Consider the following 17,421-nt stretch of genomic DNA (forward strand, 5'->3'; position numbering starts at 1 on the left):
ATCAAAGTTAACAATAGGAATTGAATGGGCTTTTTTTTTGCGAATACAGGTATAGTTAATGTTTTATAGTCATTCTTCATTATTGATAGTTAGCCTGATATTACTAAAGTTGTTGATTGTTAATTTTCTCACAGGTTTCAAGTGCAAAGCGATGTTTTGGTAGCTGTCCAAGCTTGGTTAACATGATTGAAGTTGATGTAATTTTTTTGACACGATTCTATCTAGTACAATGTGAAGCTAATTTGGTAGAACAGTGTAATTTTTTTTGACACAATTCTAGCTTTTAAAATGTGAAGCTATTATTTATGTTACTAATACAATTTCAAAATTATAATATAATTACAATATATTATTTATTTTTGTACATTTATATTTAAAAGTGTTATATTTGTTAATATACTATTTTATTTTAAATATCTAATTAAATTATTTAATAAAATACATATTATATCTTTAGTGGCGAAATATTTTACCATATAATATAAACTTTTTTGTGGCGAATATAGTATTCCCATAGAATATAGTTCATTTGTGGGAGAATTTTTCCCCACAAAATTAATACTATTAGTGGCAAAATAAAAAATCTCCACAGAAATATCTTTATTTCTGGCGAAATAATTCCCCATAGAATATAACTATTTTAAGGCGATAATTATATCCCCATAAAATATAGCTCATTTGTGGCGATATTAAGCCCCACAAAATAAATTCTAAAGCCGTTAGATAGTGATAATTATGGGGAAATATTATATTTCTGTGGGGATTGAAATTTTGCCACAAAAAGATTATATTTATGTGGTGAAACGAAAATTCGCCACAAAAAGCTTTTGTGTCGAAGCTTTTGTGTCGAACCTGTGGCGAATTGGCATTTCGCCATAAAAACCTTCAATGGCGAAATATGAAGTTTTGTGGGGAAAAATTTCCCCACAAAATGCATATTTTCTTGTAATGATTGTTGATAAATAACCAAATTGTAGCTTACAAGTTAGAACCTTGCTTCCACCATTAGCTTAGTAGGCTTTAATTTAGGTTGCTGGAGTACTGAATGTGAAACAAATCTTTTGTTTTTCTAATAAAAACTGATATTGATTTTATGCTTAAAGCCTTTATGGTAATAATCACAATTCCACTAATAGATTCCTACCTGATAATCATAATGTATGGGATGGTTGTTGGTTATCCTTCATTCTACTCTGATGACCCTTCATTCTACTCTGATGACCCAGTAACAACATGCCATAAGGTTAAGTTTTTGTGCTTATTTGTTTGATTTATTATCTGCTAAGTTTAACCATTTAGATCCTTCCCTTATCTGCTCTGCTCTGAGATATTGAACTTCCTTCAGATTAAGCTGTGTAGAATTTGATATAGGCTCTGCTTGATAAATAAGTATATTCTTTATCGTTCGCACTCTAAGGCAAAGAACTTAGCGTAGAAGACATGGAATAGAGGGTTAATTTCTGAGTATTAAAACAAAAAATTTGAATTCCCTTTCATATTGTTAATATGTATTTCTATGACCAAAAGTGCATTCTGTTGCAGCTTTACAACTTTGCATATGCTGTTATTATTTTCAATGGAAATGACCACAGATTTTTTGTAAAGAAGGTACAAGGCTTTTTTCTGGATTTAAGGCCTGGCATATAACTCTGCACTTATCAATTCTACACTATGCAGGTTATGAAGTTGTTGGCTAAAACAACTAACTCAATCCTTCTTATTTTACTAATCATTACAGGGTTGTTGAAGATGAAAGAGATATTTGTAATTTTGTCAAAGATTGTCTTAAAAGGGGGGCATCAATTCCTCCTAGGATATATACATTAGGTGGTGGTAAGGCTTTGGCATTCTAGATATATATATATTAAATGAAACCTTTGTCATGGTAAATTTGGTGGTACATTAGGCATTGGTGTTTATCTATGCATATTTCTTGTATTATTTCTATGTCCCCCTAGATTTTTGAAAAATTGTTTTAGATTATACGACTAAATTTGATGTTGATTTCAATATTTTAGTCATGAATATTATGCATTTTTATTTTAGTTATCTTGTTTACAGGAAATGAACTCTCTTCAATCCAAATTTATTTTTTTTGCATCTATTAAAGAAAAAATGTATATTACTCACGGAATGTTTCGTCACAAGTATATAAATTCTGTCGGTAATTTAAGGTTGGAGATATCTCCGAAGCACAGCTGCGGACCAAGTATAATGGCTTACCGACTGAAAATTCGGTCGGTAACTTAGCGACAGACATTAACGACTAAGTGAAGTTGGTCGCAAGATTTACGACTGATTCGGACAAATCGTCACTAACCTCTTACCGACCAGCTAGTTACTGACTGAAGCCATTCCGTCGTTAACTCATAAAATTCGGTCATTAATCAGTTTTAGGGACTGAATTGCGACCGAATTTTCAGTCCCTAATTGCAGATTTTCTTGTAGTGTTAGTTAACTCGTTTACTAACTAAAAATATTGTTAATTACAAATATAAACATTTTCAATCCTTATTAACTATTAATATATTTACTTAACCCATTTACTAACTAAAAATCTATTTACTAACAAATATAAACATTTTCATGTCTTATTAACTACTAAATATATTTTGTTAACTCATTTACTAACTAAAAATATATTTACTTACAAATATAAACATTTTCACATCTTATTAACTACTAAATATATTTACTTAACTCATTTACTAACCAAAAATATATTTACTTACAAATAAAAATATTTTCATACCTTCATAACTACCACATATATTTACTTAACTCATTTACTAATTAAAAATATAATTACTAAGAAATATAAATTATACAATAATACAAATATAAAATATTTGCATACCTTGTAGAATGAAGAGTAAATAGATCCTTTGAAGAAGAATGAAGTAGACTGAAGAGTAAATAGATCCTTTGAAGAAGAATGGGGAGAAAATAGATCATTTGAAGAAGATTGAAGTAGAATGAATAGTGTTTGAAGGATCAATTGGATGTTTTTAGATGTATAAGGAGAATGAAGAATGATAGTGTGTTTATACGAAGAAATGAAGGACTAGTCGAATATTTTACATCCTTGATTCTGATATACTTTAAACAAATACACTGCTCTCTGCATGGGAGCAGTGAGTTGTCAAGTTCAAGCTGACATCGGTTATTGAATAACCGGTCTCTTACTGCCATATCTGATTTCGCTGACATGGCAGGTGACTCCAGTTATTGAAAAATTGGGGTCCTTACAACTAACGAAGCCGGTGATTAATTCACCGGTTTCAACTGGCTAAGGTTAAAAAAATAGCACTACAATGTGTATAATTTTTAACCCGGGTCTATTAGTAGAATAATTGCTACAAAAAGCATTATCCTAAGGAAAAATCCAAATATTGTTATAGAACAATTTACAAACCATGATATATATTTACTAATGTTATAAAACTCAAATCGGCGATTCAACTGATTGAATCGAAAATCGATCAGATTTTTGGTTTGAGTTGAACTGATTTGTTGCTTTTGCAACAAATTAGATAGAATCGGGTCTGACCGAGAACCGATGGTCCAACTGATGTAACCGCAGTTTGATAAAAAAAAAAGGGTAAATTCCAAAAAAAACCCCTGTGGTTTGATGTTGTTCCAAAAAAACCCTTATGGTTTGGTTTTAAAAAAAAAAAGGACTGTGGTTTCGCCGTTACCCGAAAAACGGAAAATGACTTAACACCGTTAAAAATGCTGACGTGGCAAGGGGCAGAGTTGGAAAAATATTTTTTTTTCTTTTTCTTTTTTCTTTTTTCTTTTTCTTCTTCTCCTTCTTCCTCCTCTTCTTCTTCTTCTTCTTCTCCTTCTTCCTCTCTTCTCTTCTTCTTCCTCTCTTCTTCTTCTTCTTCTTCTTCTTCCTCCTCTCCTCTTCTTCTTCTATTTTTTTTTAATTTCTGAAATCGAGACGTTACGTCTGAAATTCAGACGTTGAACGTCTGGATTTCAGACGTTGAACGTCTGAAATCCTCATTCTTCTTCCTCCTCCTTCTTCTTCTTCTTCTTCTCCTCCTTCTTCTTCTTCTTCTTTTTTTCTTCTTCTTTTTTCTTCTTCTTCTGGAAATTAAAAAAAAGAAAAAAAAAGATAGAAAAAAAGAAGAAGAAGAGAAGAAAAAAGAAGAAGAAAAGAAGAAGAAGAAGAAGAAGAAGAAGAAGAAGAAGAAGAAGAAGAAGAAGAAGAAGAAGAAGAAGAAGAAGAAGAAGAAGAAGAAGAAGAAGAAGAAGAAGAAGAAGAAGAAGAAGAAGAAGAAGAAAAAAAAGAAAAAATTAAAAAAAAAAAATTTTCAACTCTGCCCCTTGCCACGTCAGCATTTTTAACGGTGTTAAGTCATTTTCCGTTTTTCGGGTAACGGCGAAACCACGGTCCTTTTTTTTTTGTAAAACCAAACCACAATGATTTTTTTGGAACAACATCAAACCACATGGGTTTTTTTTGGAATTTACCCTAAAAAAAACATTCAACAGCAAGCAGTTATCACCGTTTGTTTTCTTTTCCCTGTTAATTTTCCAATTATATTTATATTACATACCTTAGCTTGGTTTTTCTCATGTTTCCGATGTGTGGGACATCGTCTTAGTTGAGAAAATTCTAGCATAACACTGCCATTTTTTTTTTTGAAAGAGGGACCAATTGATTGTATTTAAGAGACAATTGAATTATAAGCATACATTTATATTATTATTTTTTAAAAAAAAAAATTGGCGCAATGCGCTTACATTAAAGAAGACAATTGAATTATAAGCATACATTTATATTATTATATCCTAAAGTATATATAATTTATTAAAAAATTCAATTAATTATATATATTTAATACATAAATATTATGATTACATCATTGGGTCCAATTATAAATCCTCATCTTTGGTATTCATAAATTTGGCAGAAGTAAGAAAAGTTTTATACCATAAAGCAGATTGTTTTAGGGTTCTTTTGAATCCATTATTGAAGTCAACATGTACCATTCCAGGTCTATCTCCATACCCACCTGACCATTCAAAATCATCTAAAAATGTCCACATCATATATCCCTTTACTTTTGCTCCAGCCCTGTAATTAATTCAGTTTCTAATTAATAATTATTATTCTATTCAACTTTGAAAAAAAAAACACTTATAATTTTCACCTTATTGCGTTTTGAATATGAATCAAGTGACTTTGAATAAATTGTATTCTTGATTGATCATTTAGGACATCTTTCATCACGTTTGGGTCAAAAACACCTAAACAAACAAATAAATATTAAAATTTGTAAACAAAATCATTAATTTATGCTCTAAATGATTCAGCATTACCATTCTCAGTGACATAAAGTATAGGATCATTATATTTTTCCTTGATGTAAACCAAATAATCTTCAAGTCCTTTTGGATAGAAATTAATCCAAGAGCCCTGCATAAATTAGATAAATACTTTTCAAATCTTAACATTATGATATTTAGCTCTTACATTTGCTTTTTAAGTATATTAAACCATACCTTTTCAGCCGGACCAATTGGAATTCCATTTCGTTCCTCTAAAAACAAAACATTCCGTAAGAAAATAATAATAATAAAATCATTGTGAAAATAGAAAAAAAAATCGATTAACTTACGTGTAACATTGACACAATCGTCAGTATTATAGTCTAGATTTTGAGTTGGACATGGAATGGCAGCAGCATATCTTGCGGTATAATAATTAACTGATATGAAATCATAAGATCCTTTAACCATCTTGGATTCCTCTTCAGTAAATTTTGGTAGTCTTTTACCCACGTTCACAAGCATATCAGTTGGATACGAACCATTATATAGTGGGTTCATAAACCTTGAGGAAATCAAAAACAAAATTTAATTCAATTATATGATTTTATTTTATTCTTATATGGAAATATATATATATACATACCAGCCAAACTGAAAATTCATTTCTCGAGCTGCTGCAATCTTATCTTCATTCGAATCAGAATAGGGCACCATCCATATCGTATTTAGTGTGAGTCCAATTTGACCTTTTTGCGTTATCTACTAAAATGAAAATAACTAAATAATTACAACTAACCCTTCTATTCAATATTTAATATTCAATATTCATTATTCAATATGTGAACATTTCATAAAAGAACTAACCTGATATTTTTCCTTATACAGTTTAGCTGCGCAACCATGAGCACGAATTAGATTATGTCCAACTATGTATGGTTCGGTACTAGAATCGCCTGTAGTGCATTTAGAACGATCTGAACATCTACCTGGAGCGAACACCCCGTTTGAATACCCCATTATATATACTAGTGGCTCATTCAAAGTGGCCCAAAGCTTTACTCTATCACCAAATTTACTAAAGCACAAATCCGCATAATCACGAAAATCATCACTGTAATACAACATATAAATAATTAGATAGAATTGATCACATTAATATTTAAAGAAAACTTTAACGTTTACACATGTTATTTACATGATTTTAGAGCCTAAAAATCCTTGATATTGATCTTCTAGCATTTGTGGAAGATCCCAATGGAATAGAGTTACTAGAGGTTGGATTCCTTCAAAATAAAACCAGTATTCTTAGTTTACTCTCAAATAATCCAATTAGTGAGAAAATTGCCCAAAATTTGATAAATTAAAATAGAATCAAACCATTTGATATGAGCTCATTAATCAGATTATTATAGTAATTGATGCCTTCTTGATTTACTCCTCCACTTAGAGCGCCATCTAATTGAATGTAGAAAAATAAGATAAGTGAAGTTATATATAGAGAGGTAATTAATTAATGTTGTAATTGAAAATAAATGCTTACTAGGTAAAACTCTAGACCATGCGATGGAAAATCTATAAACGTCAAGATCCATATCTTTCATTATGGCCACATCTTCCTGATGAACGCTATTATTAGATTAATAATATAAATGGAGAATATATATATATATATATATATATATATATATATATATATATACACACACACACGTAATTATATAAAAGAAGAACATACTTTATATCTATGATACTGATCATTGGCAAAAGTAGCATTATCGCGATTTGCTATTTTATCTGCAAATTTAATTCAAAATTTGTCATTTATAGAATCCATGAAGAAAATATTTGAAAAAATAAAATAAAATAATAAAATTAGAACCTGGAAAATTTTGAATGTAAGTATCCCATATACATGGTTTTCTTCCACCTTCGTTTGTTGCACCTTCATACTGTAAGATCGAAATAATAAAGTTATATGAATATGTTTAGCGAGTCATATATAGATATCTATGTTATTAGAATCATATGATGGAAATTAAAATTAGAAAAAAAAAAAAACCTGATAAGCAGATGATCCTACACCAAAGATGAAAGATGGAGGAAAACTTGCACGGTTAAATGTAGAATTTTGAATGCCATAAGATTTGTTGGAAACTAGTAGAAAATGAATAACTAGGTAAACAAGACATTCTAGTGTTCTTCTAGTACCCGACATTATAAGAGAGGCATTAAGTTGAAATCATTAAAACTCTCATATATATAACCTATATTGTAACCAACTCTTGAATAATTTGTGTTTCTCCATAAAAATAGCTAAATTCTAAATTATAAAGATAATCAATTGCTTAAAAAAGAAAAACTTGTTTCTCTTACAATACCGTATTTATTTCATCATAACTAAAATTAAAATGAATAGACTATTCTTTGCCTTACAATAAGTTGTTCCCTAATTTGTAGGGTTTGATTGTTTTGAGGTTAAGGAAGCTTAATTAAAAGAGAGTTATATATATATATATATATATATATATATAATCTTACTTGTTAAATGAAATTTCAAAAGAAGTTATGTAATCTTGAAGAGTTCCACTAAATCCGTGAAATTTAAAAGTTAAAGAAAATAACCTAACCTTCCATCTCCTTACTTTAATAAACATTCTCAAACCACATCCAAATAAACCTTCAGGATTTTTTTTTAAATGAACTAAACATGTCTTTGTTTTTTTTAAAGGAAAGTACAAAAATAAACTTTGTCGTATACAACCTCATTTTAAAACGTGATAAATTTGTACCTTGCTTATATCTGTTACCGGTGATACAGTCCAAATGAAAAGACGATGTTAAATTTAATGACATGGTCCAAATGAAAAGACGGTATTAACTTTGGTGATGTGTGCCATGTTTATATTTAACTCTATCTTTCTATTTGGACTATATTTGGTAACAAATGTAAGTACAAGATATCCTAGAAAGCTAGCATCTGATATGAAATCAAGATGATGTGCATTTGAAGACAATAAAATTTCATAATTAGTACCCTCACTGCCACTGGTCAACCAAATAATAATATCATGGGATAAAGTGTAAAAATACTTTTAACGTTTATAGTCAGGAGCAATTTACTCCTAACGTTTAAAATGGTGCAATTTTACCCATAATGTTGACAACCAATTTTACCCCTAACATTGTCAAGTTGGGTCAATTTGAGAAATACTTCTTCAAACTGTCTACTCAGTTATGAATCTTGTCATCTACTTTTCACATCTGAGTCATTTTATCAGTCATTAGTAACAGATCATAAACATATTATTAGACGTGAAAAAATTCAAAAAATAAATAAATAATACACTTTCTATTGTATGAGTTTGACAAAAAAAACACTAAATTTATAAATATTAATCTCCAATTCTATTATTAAATCACATAAAATATGAAATCATTTTTTCAAACGAACTGATATGCAACTGGTACAGAATTTGAAATTGACCCAACCTGCTAATATTAGGGGTATAATTGCACCATTTCAAATATTAAGGATAAAATTGCATCATTTTAGACGTTAAGGGTTAAATTGCTCCTGACAATAAACGTTGTGGGTATTTTTTCACCTTATCCTAATATCAGATTAGGAAAGTAAATATATAGGAAGAGAGAAAAATTTAATTACATATTGTTATATTCATAAGCTAAAAATAACAAGTGAAAAAGTGAAAAAGCATACATACATGAACAATTGCAAGAAGCATACACAGGCATAAGGCATGTATTTATAATTTCTAGTTTAGTCACATTACCGATTTTCACATACACCAAATCCTGAATTGCTCAATCGAGGACTGTTGTAGTTTAAGCATATGTCATAATCCTGATCTGATCGGGATCCAGAGTTAGGGTGGGGAAACATTGAGTAGATTGTTATTTAGTTTTTTCTTAATATTGGAAGTTTCACTTCTTCATGGTTTGAGATTTACGGGAGGTTTATTTCCTCGGTGATTGGGCGTGTGTTAGAACAGAACGGCTTCTTTCTCTATTTCTCTTAATGGTTCTATTCATCATGGCTCTTTCCTTGGTAAACATGGTCTCATACAAGGAGAAACCACTTTCTCCTTCGGTGATGGACTATTGTCAAGATTGTTGGCTGCTAGAATACCTAGCCTAGGGATGTAAGAATTGACTGAGTCATACGTGCTTTGCAGAATGACTTGTTTCTGTTCTGCAAAGATGAAATTAATTCTATTGGGATTTTGGTGCAAGTACTTGAGGAGGAGTTTGGAAGATGTTCTGGTCTTCATGTTAACAGGCAGAAAAGTGAGGTTTTCTTGAGCAGGGTCTCTGGTAGGTGAAAGAGATTTTGATTAATCAAACTGTTCGTTTCCTTTGGGATTTTGAGTTGTCTAAAGAGAATTGTGCAGTTTTGGTCGATAAGGTTACTGCTTGGGTTGGGGTGCTAAGCATTTTCTTTCCATATGCTGGAAGGGTCCAACTTATCGTTTCTGTACTTCCTAGCACGCATGTGTTTTGAGGATCAGTGTTTCTTCTTCCTGTTGTTGTTGTTATTAAGGCCATTGATAGCAAGTGCAGAAATCTCCTTTGGCAAGGAAATAATACTAAGTCTAGCGGTGCTTTTAGTTGCTTGGAGGGATGTTTGTTCTGATAGGAAAACTGGAGGTTTGTTTGTGACTCGAAGATTTAAGAGATTGGAACAATGGAAAGCATATTTGGGAGATCATTCAAGCTAAAACGTCCATGTGGGCTATTTGGATCTCTCAAGCTAAGTTGAATAAGTTGTCTTTCTGGGGGATTCTAAAACCTTTTGATGCAAGTTGGAGTTGGAAGGGACGAGTTCTATTTTTGGGATGATCTATGAATTGAGGGGAAAAGCTTGTTTCATACCACTTCTATTGTGGATTCTGATGTTCCTCGTTGTATGAAAATAGGAGAGTTGTGGAGGCAGAGTCAATGGAGATTGCCTGATCCTAGCTCAACGGATATTGAAGAGGCTTGGAGGATAGTTCAATAATAATAAAAAACGCTGAATTCTGATTCGTAGAGTGATTTTTACTGCTGCGGTTTACTGGATTTGGAGGGTTCGAAACAGTGTTATTTTCTAACAGAAAGTTTTTAGTTCTTCGTCTGTGCATTCAAGATTAATGTCGATGCTTCTGTTATCCCCAGCTCCGGCTGGTTGGGTTTGGGCACTGTTCTTCGTGACACAAACGGCAGGTTCTGTAAAGCTTTTTCGAAGCTCATTCTGAGAAATTTCCTCCCAAGGGACGTTAAAATACGGGAAACCATGAAGCTTTGAGATGGTTGAAAAATCTTGGTTTTGACAGCTGCATTGCTGAAACTGATGCTATCACTTGCTCCTGGAGTCTTTTACTTCCTCTTGTGGTCTGATTCTTGAATATTGCAAGTGACATGCTTTGTATTCTGATTTTGTATAACCAAGTTTCTTTCTTGGTTTAAAAAAAAAAAAATTGTTTGTAGAATATCTCAAATTCTTCTTCCTCCTATCTGATTAATTATCCATATAATGCAATCTACATTTTTATATTAGTTTTTGGAATGAAAATCGAAAGTTGGATGACAATAGAAAAACTGAAGAAGAATGTGAAAGGTAAAAGGATGCAAATAAGTGAATGAATAGATTTAGTTGTTAAGAAAAAGATAAAGATTGCATTGGATGCTTATGATTGTGTGATAATGACATAAAAGCAGTAATGATACAATTACAATGTAGATATCTCTTCACAAACCCAACCACACAACAGAAAAAGATACAAACACATACCCTCCCTCTCTCCCTCTCCCTTCAATGGCTATGCTCATCATCTACTATCTAGTCTACAAAATCACTATATCTTAAGCCTTGCTAAACTTATCTCCGAACAACCTACACGAACATATGTAAACCTTCAGCTGCTGTCTATCTATACATACTTGGTCTAATCTTATCATCCATAAATGACAAGTTACTTTGACTAGGCATATCAAAACTTAGACTTCTTCTCTGAAGAGATGCTGCTGAGAATGCTTCCCGAGAAGCCATCCGCGGCATCAAGTCAGGATACGAGGTATTTATGGGATAATTGGGATAGCTGTACTTACTTGAAGAAGGCAAACCAGTATCCAAGTAAGGATCAAAATAAGGTTTCTTACTTGGAATTCTTGATCCATTTCTGAGGAATTCATCCTCTGCTGGCAACATTGACCAATTTTCCGTATAAGGGCTTGAAACAAATTGACTGCTTCCAGATGATTGAGCTCCTGCATCAGGATAATAGTTTCCTGATCTCAACTGCGCATTTAAACTCGGGAAGTCTGCTCGAACATGGCCTTCAGCTGAAAAGTCAGTTGGTAACCGGAAAAGTCCAACACATCCAACAGGAATCTGTGCTTCATCTTTGGGCACTCTAGCAGGATCAGATGGTTCGATATACTTCTTAGCAGGTGTGGCTACAGAGGGCAATTTATCGATTCTTTGTTGCAGTAATTTTTTTGCATCTTTTAAGGCATCAAGTACGCCTCCCAACCCTTCAGATGCTCTGTGTGGCACCACCATATAATGTTCATTTTGGTTTCGAGAAGTTTCCTCTTTCCTTAAGCCCCCATTATTACTTGATGGAAAGCTTGGCGCAGTTTGACTTGCACGAGAATCATGCCAACTTGAAGTTGTAAGTGATAGTGGATGATAGTCGTTGTGAAAGATCTGTTTATTTTGCATTCCATTTGCCATTGGAAATGCGAAATCTTGTGTCGAGGATTCTGAAACAGGCATGCTACTCTCTTTTCTTTCCTCCAAGTGTTCTACATCAACCTGCAAAGATGGTATAACGCCACTACCTGGAATTTTGGACACATCTGCTGCAACTTGGGATCTCACCTCATGAGTTCGGGTGTAGGTTGTTATAGTCGGGCCCGGGCTTGCAACTGGTGACTTGACCTCATACGTTTCCTCTGTAACATCTGAACGATTCCCAGGATCACAAGAATCCTGATCAATTTACAAGCAAAAACACTGAACAGATGAGGATCACAAAGAGAGAAAAGCAACTTAACAGAATAAGATCGTGAAACTCAATTAATATAGGTAATTTTAACATATTATAGGCTATCAACATACCATAGTTGGTTGCTTTCACTTCAATTTTTGGATAAATAAGGATGATTCTTAACCTCAAATTCTGCAATATCCAAGCAATTCACCGTGCACATAATACACTTCATTGCTTAAATTTTGAATTTCTTTGACATTTTCGTTTTTCAGATTTTAGCTGAAATTTCCTTGGAGTTGCACTAGTTTTTAACAAGCTCTATGAGTCAGATCTAAACACTAGTTTTTAACAAATCAGTATCAGATTGAAAATTGAGATGCATTCCAAATCATCACTTGCAATGATCATTATCAATTAGAAACTCTAAAATTAGTTTCTAATGGATTCCTATGGAACTACGAAGTGCTGACATCTATTGGTTCACATTCAACTCAATCACTAGGGTCTAAATTTTCTTGAATGAAATTCATTTTCAGCCCTTCAACTCAGCTCGAAGAATCAATTTGCCTCACCTTGAACTTTGAGAATCAATTTAATACAAAACTTGGCATTTTTTTTTATGAAATTAGTCCACAAGTAATACATGCCAGCATGTGGTTTATTGACACATATTAGTTTCTTTATGCTGACATGTATCATTTTGTACTGATTTAACCAAAAATGCCAGCTTGAAGGGCTAAATTGATATTAAAAAAAATCATCTTGAGGAAAATTGCCCCATGAATAACGTCAGAAAGGCCAAAATTGACCCTTTATCCAAAGGGTCTAACATTAAATTAGTGGAAAAGCAAGCTTAAGCTAATCAGACATTAAATTAGTAGAAAAGAAAATTTGATGTAGCACTTATTAAGTTATTCTACTTAAAAGAGCAACCGAAAACAAAATTCAAATATGTTGTGAACTTCCAATCTGCAAACAATCAAAGATAGGTTTTATGGACTATACCGGTGTACTGTTGTTATTTTCTCTGAATTTTTCTTCCCACTCTCTTTGAGCCTTTTCCATTGCTTCATATTGACCAATGAGTTGTGCCTGATGTTCAAGTGCCTCTTCCATGTCTCTATCTCCTCCATATCCATTACATTTAAGACCATTATCACTACCATTTTGTTCATTTCCTAGGCAGCCTGAAACTGAGGAGTCCATCGACATTTTTTCTTCTCCCTTTTCAACATTACTTCCCGAGCTCCCAGGCTCACCAGAAGAATTTGGAGAATTTTCTGACTTTGTATTAACTTCACCTTCAAGAGAATCAACTTTGACAGGGTTGGCTTTAAATTCCTCAGCTACAGACCTGACATCATAAAAGTAATTACCAATCTACATAATCTCCTTGCAGTAGAATATAACTACCATGAAATTTCTTGCATTAATGTTTTGTAGGATAAAAGGTCAATTTGGCACTTGAATATGGCTCACAGGATCAATTTGCTCCAAACCAAATTTAAGGTTTGGCCCTTCAACTAGGGCTGTAAATGAGCAGAGCCGCTCATGAGCGGCTCGGTGATCGGCTCGATAAAAGCTCGGCTCGACTCGGCTCGATTTGTAAACAAGCCGCTCGTGAACACAATTTACTGGCTCGGTTCGTAAACGAGCCGAGCTTGAACAGGCCAAAGCTCGGCTCGAAAGCTCGCGAGCAGGCTCGATTAGAATATTTATGAACAAATTTTAGTTTTGTAGAAAACTATATAGTTTTGTGTTAGTTCACAAATATCTAAACTTAATATTATTTTATTTGCTATTAGATGAGTTCGTTCACAAACATAATAAATGAGTAATAGACGAACTATTTATAAGCATTTTATTTATTTATTCACGAACTTTGCTTGTTAGCTTGTTTATGTACACAATTAAAGAGTTATTTGCGAGCAAACTTCACAAATATAATTAACGATTTACTCACAAACAATTCATGGTTAGATAATTTTCTTAATGAACAAAGTCCAAAGAGGATTTTGGGCTCGAAACAAGCTCGAAGCTCGGTTCTAGCTCGTTGAGCAAGCTCGGGCTCGGCTCGGGCTCGGCTCGGCTCGTTTACAGCCCTACCTTCAACTATGCAATTTTTGTGAAATCAGTCCAAAGTGACACATGTTAGGATAAAAAAATAATGTGTCAATCATACCACAGACCATATGCTGACGTACGATCACTTTTTTTTGTAGACTGAATTGATACTCAAAGTTCATTTTGAGGCAAATTGATCCTACAAACAAGTTGAAGGGTCAAATCAACCCATTATCCGTTTTTCCTTCCCTGGACATGGGCACTTTGATGACTAGTGCAATTTCACTTTATGTTTCTTCTTTGCTGGTCAATTGTTATAAGTAATGGAATTAAAAGGGAGATTGGATGCATAAATTTCCATTAAATTAATAGTAAGCCAACCATGAAATCTAAGTTGAACACTATAGTAACCATGTTGATGCCGGCTCAAGATGTTAAGCAAAATCTAGCATGACAAGACTAAAGCGCAAGCAATATATTAGAAAATTATTTTGCTTATCTTGAGAAACTATGCATGGAAAACTAACAAAATAGTTTAAACTCAAAATGTTTGTTATTAAATTCAATATAACTAAATTCAAGGAAAGATGAACAGACCTGGATTCTTTGTGTCTTATTTTGCGGCATGATTTGCCAGGATGGTTTTTCGAGGAAGAAGCAACTGCTGCAAAACTACTCCGTCGTCTTAAAGAACATTCCTTGTATCTTTCAAGAGAACGTGATGTCTCTTTGCGGCCTTTCCAAGATAAGCTTCTACCGGGCACAGGAGAAAAATCAATATCAGAACCTGAAAATTCTTCTGACTCATTGTTTCTCACTTTTGAATTGGCAAAGCTCTCTTCTTTGGAGGACCTATCAGACACTTTGGGTTTATAAGGTGTATCCTGATCAGAGGATGAATCATAGGTCTCAGAGACATCACTAATCCCATTACCCTCCAGAATAGCGAGAACAGCTTCTGTTGCCTTTTCGGCCTTCATTCTCTGAAGAGAAACAATCCTTAGTTGTTCCTCCAACTCCGATACCTAATTCAAATACAAAACCAATGTCACAAAAGTATCAGAGAGGAGATGGTGAGAACCTAGTTATTTCAATATAAATATAATCGTCCAGCTAAAAATTCCATTCAGAACATACCCTTTTTGCTAGTTCATCAGCTCTTTGTCTTGCAGTACTTGATACAGACCTTTCAGACAACAGACGTGCCCTAAGAAATTCAATTGTCATTGCACTGGAATCCCTCATGCCAGAACGAGCTCTGAATTTGAATTAACATATCAGTTCAAAATCATCAAGAAAAAACAAAACATCAATTAACTGAACATCAGTTTGCCTTTAAATCAACTGAATATCTCATTGTCTTAGGATTTAGAATGCAATCTAAAACATTCAAACATCTAATTTCACAGAACTGTTTAAGACCCTTACTGATTTGGATATCAAATCATATTTTACCCATATTAGGACATGACATTCTTCAAGGGCTTCATAGGATTTGAGGGAAAAGAAAAGCTTTCATGGATCAAAGCTCGTGACAAAGAGAATCTAATTAGAGAGTGAGAGGGAGAGTGAATTGAAAGGAAGTAGTAAGTATTAGCAAGTAAGATACAGCAGATAAAGGGGGAAATTGGCCATTCAACTTGGCTCCCAGGGTCAAATTACACTTTGGCCTTCACACCTTGGCAAATTAGTTCAAAATGACACTTGTCAACTTCAGAAATTAACACATATTAAGAACCACAAATCATATGTTGACTTGTATCATTTAAGACTACTTTGACCAAAAAAAATTCAAGTTCTGAAGTAAATTGATCTTTTGGAGGCAGAGCCATGTTTGGACCCTTAATCCAAGATCCACCGTATTTCACTATCTTTTAAGGACCCTCGGTATTCTAGAACTAAATTCCAGTCAACAAACATCATACTGTTATTACCAAACAATAATTTGGGAGATTTGGGAGATGATCTCCAACTAATTATGAGGGATTGTACAAAGTCTGGAACATGATTTCAGTTTCCAGAAGAGTAAGAGAAAAGAAGGTGGTTGTCTCTTTTCATCAAAAATCGAAACTTTCAGCAGAATTAAGCCAACTAGCCGTGTAAGTCTCAGTTGAGTTGACTTGCCTAATTTCTAGTAAATCTCCGTTTTATTCTTCTGGAGATTTTGAGTCAGCAATCAAAACAAATCAAATCCTACGCCTTTGTAATTAGAACCATAAATGTAAATGCATACACATGAATTCTTTACCGAAATTCCAAATTTTCAACATTTCAAGGAAAATCTAAAACAACGGAATCTCATTTAAACATTCAAGCTTACCAACCCCAAGTAAACTGAAATTAACTTGGTAGAGAGGGCAAAAGCAGCTAGAATTAGTAAACAAAAATCAAACAAACAAGAAAAAGAATACCCAGAGTAGGCTTTACCTCTGATCTTGCTTATCCTGATCAGAAATATTCATACTTATGCAAGATGCTCCAGCTTAGGGAAGAAAGAATGAACAGATGGACGGACCTTGCTTAAAGTATTCAGAGCAGAAGTGAACACAGCACATTAAATTATAGAAAGGGGGGTTTTTACTTTAACTAAGTTAAGTTGTAAGAAAGATTAGATTTTGATTTGGTGTTCTTTGGGAACGGGTTGAGTTGAGAGGAAACATCTCTTTTCACTTTCACACCATTGGAAAAGAATCCATGGGACCATCCCCGTCAATGTCATGCTTTCTTAGTATATACTATCTATCATTTTATTCAAATTACAAATTTCTCCTACATTTTTTTTTTTTTTTTTTTTAGAATTCATTCTAATTAATTTCATAAACATTGTCATTTCTAGTATCCTAAATCAAGGGTAAACTACATGTCGTCACTCAACTTTAACTCAACTAATTCAATTAATATTATGACCAATATCAAACTTTAACGTAAAAATCATTTAATTTTAGTATTTTTTAATATTATAGTTATTAAATTCCAATTAACGTCTTAAAATTACTTGATGATCTCGAAATAAAAATTTTTAAGAATTGATGATATTCTAAACGGTTTTAATTCTTCAAATTTTTTCGTTTTCAGGTTA

General features: G+C 32.9%; 2 protein-coding genes across 2 annotated transcripts; both read right to left on the reverse strand.

Annotated features, from left to right (window-relative positions):
- Nucleotides 1-4,883: 4,883 nt before the first annotated feature.
- Nucleotides 4,884-7,493, reverse strand: LOC136227307 (beta-glucosidase 16-like). Its single transcript, XM_066015947.1, has 13 exons — nucleotides 7,346-7,493; nucleotides 7,166-7,235; nucleotides 7,022-7,080; nucleotides 6,827-6,902; nucleotides 6,664-6,741; nucleotides 6,482-6,569; nucleotides 6,151-6,397; nucleotides 5,930-6,045; nucleotides 5,634-5,848; nucleotides 5,518-5,555; nucleotides 5,335-5,431; nucleotides 5,166-5,262; nucleotides 4,884-5,089 (listed from the first exon to the last, which is right to left on the reverse strand). Exons 4-13 carry the CDS (start codon nucleotides 6,885-6,887, stop codon nucleotides 4,888-4,890), a joined length of 1,239 nt encoding a protein of 412 aa, XP_065872019.1. The 5' UTR covers nucleotides 6,888-6,902; nucleotides 7,022-7,080; nucleotides 7,166-7,235; nucleotides 7,346-7,493; the 3' UTR covers nucleotides 4,884-4,887.
- A 3,483-nt stretch (nucleotides 7,494-10,976) lies between these two features.
- Nucleotides 10,977-17,026, reverse strand: LOC136226156 (uncharacterized). The gene is made up of 5 exons (XM_066014490.1): nucleotides 16,770-17,026; nucleotides 15,480-15,600; nucleotides 14,940-15,367; nucleotides 13,284-13,632; nucleotides 10,977-12,277 (listed from the first exon to the last, which is right to left on the reverse strand). Exons 1-5 carry the CDS (start codon nucleotides 16,802-16,804, stop codon nucleotides 11,210-11,212), a joined length of 2,001 nt encoding a protein of 666 aa, XP_065870562.1. The 5' UTR covers nucleotides 16,805-17,026; the 3' UTR covers nucleotides 10,977-11,209.
- Nucleotides 17,027-17,421: the final 395 nt, after the last annotated feature.

Source organism: Euphorbia lathyris, chromosome 4, assembly GCF_963576675.1.
Source record: "Euphorbia lathyris chromosome 4, ddEupLath1.1, whole genome shotgun sequence".
Lineage (NCBI taxonomy): Eukaryota > Viridiplantae > Streptophyta > Magnoliopsida > Malpighiales > Euphorbiaceae > Euphorbia > Euphorbia lathyris.

Coding starts and splice junctions, on each gene's coding strand:
- LOC136226156 (XM_066014490.1), bottom strand. CDS start 16,804: ATGAATATTTCTGATCAGGATAAGCAAGATCAGAG. Junction 15,601..16,769: donor CAGGATAAGCAAGATCAGAG/GTAAAGCCTACT, acceptor ATTCAAATTCAG/AGCTCGTTCTGGCATGAGGG. Junction 13,633..14,939: donor ATAAGACACAAAGAATCCAG/GTCTGTTCATCT, acceptor TTATGATGTCAG/GTCTGTAGCTGAGGAATTTA.
- LOC136227307 (XM_066015947.1), bottom strand. CDS start 6,887: ATGAAAGATATGGATCTTGACGTTTATAGATTTTCCATCGCATGGTCT. Junction 6,742..6,826: donor ATGGTCTAGAGTTTTACCTA/GTAAGCATTTAT, acceptor ACATTCAATTAG/ATGGCGCTCTAAGTGGAGGA. Junction 6,046..6,150: donor TGTATAAGGAAAAATATCAG/GTTAGTTCTTTT, acceptor TCATTTTAGTAG/ATAACGCAAAAAGGTCAAAT.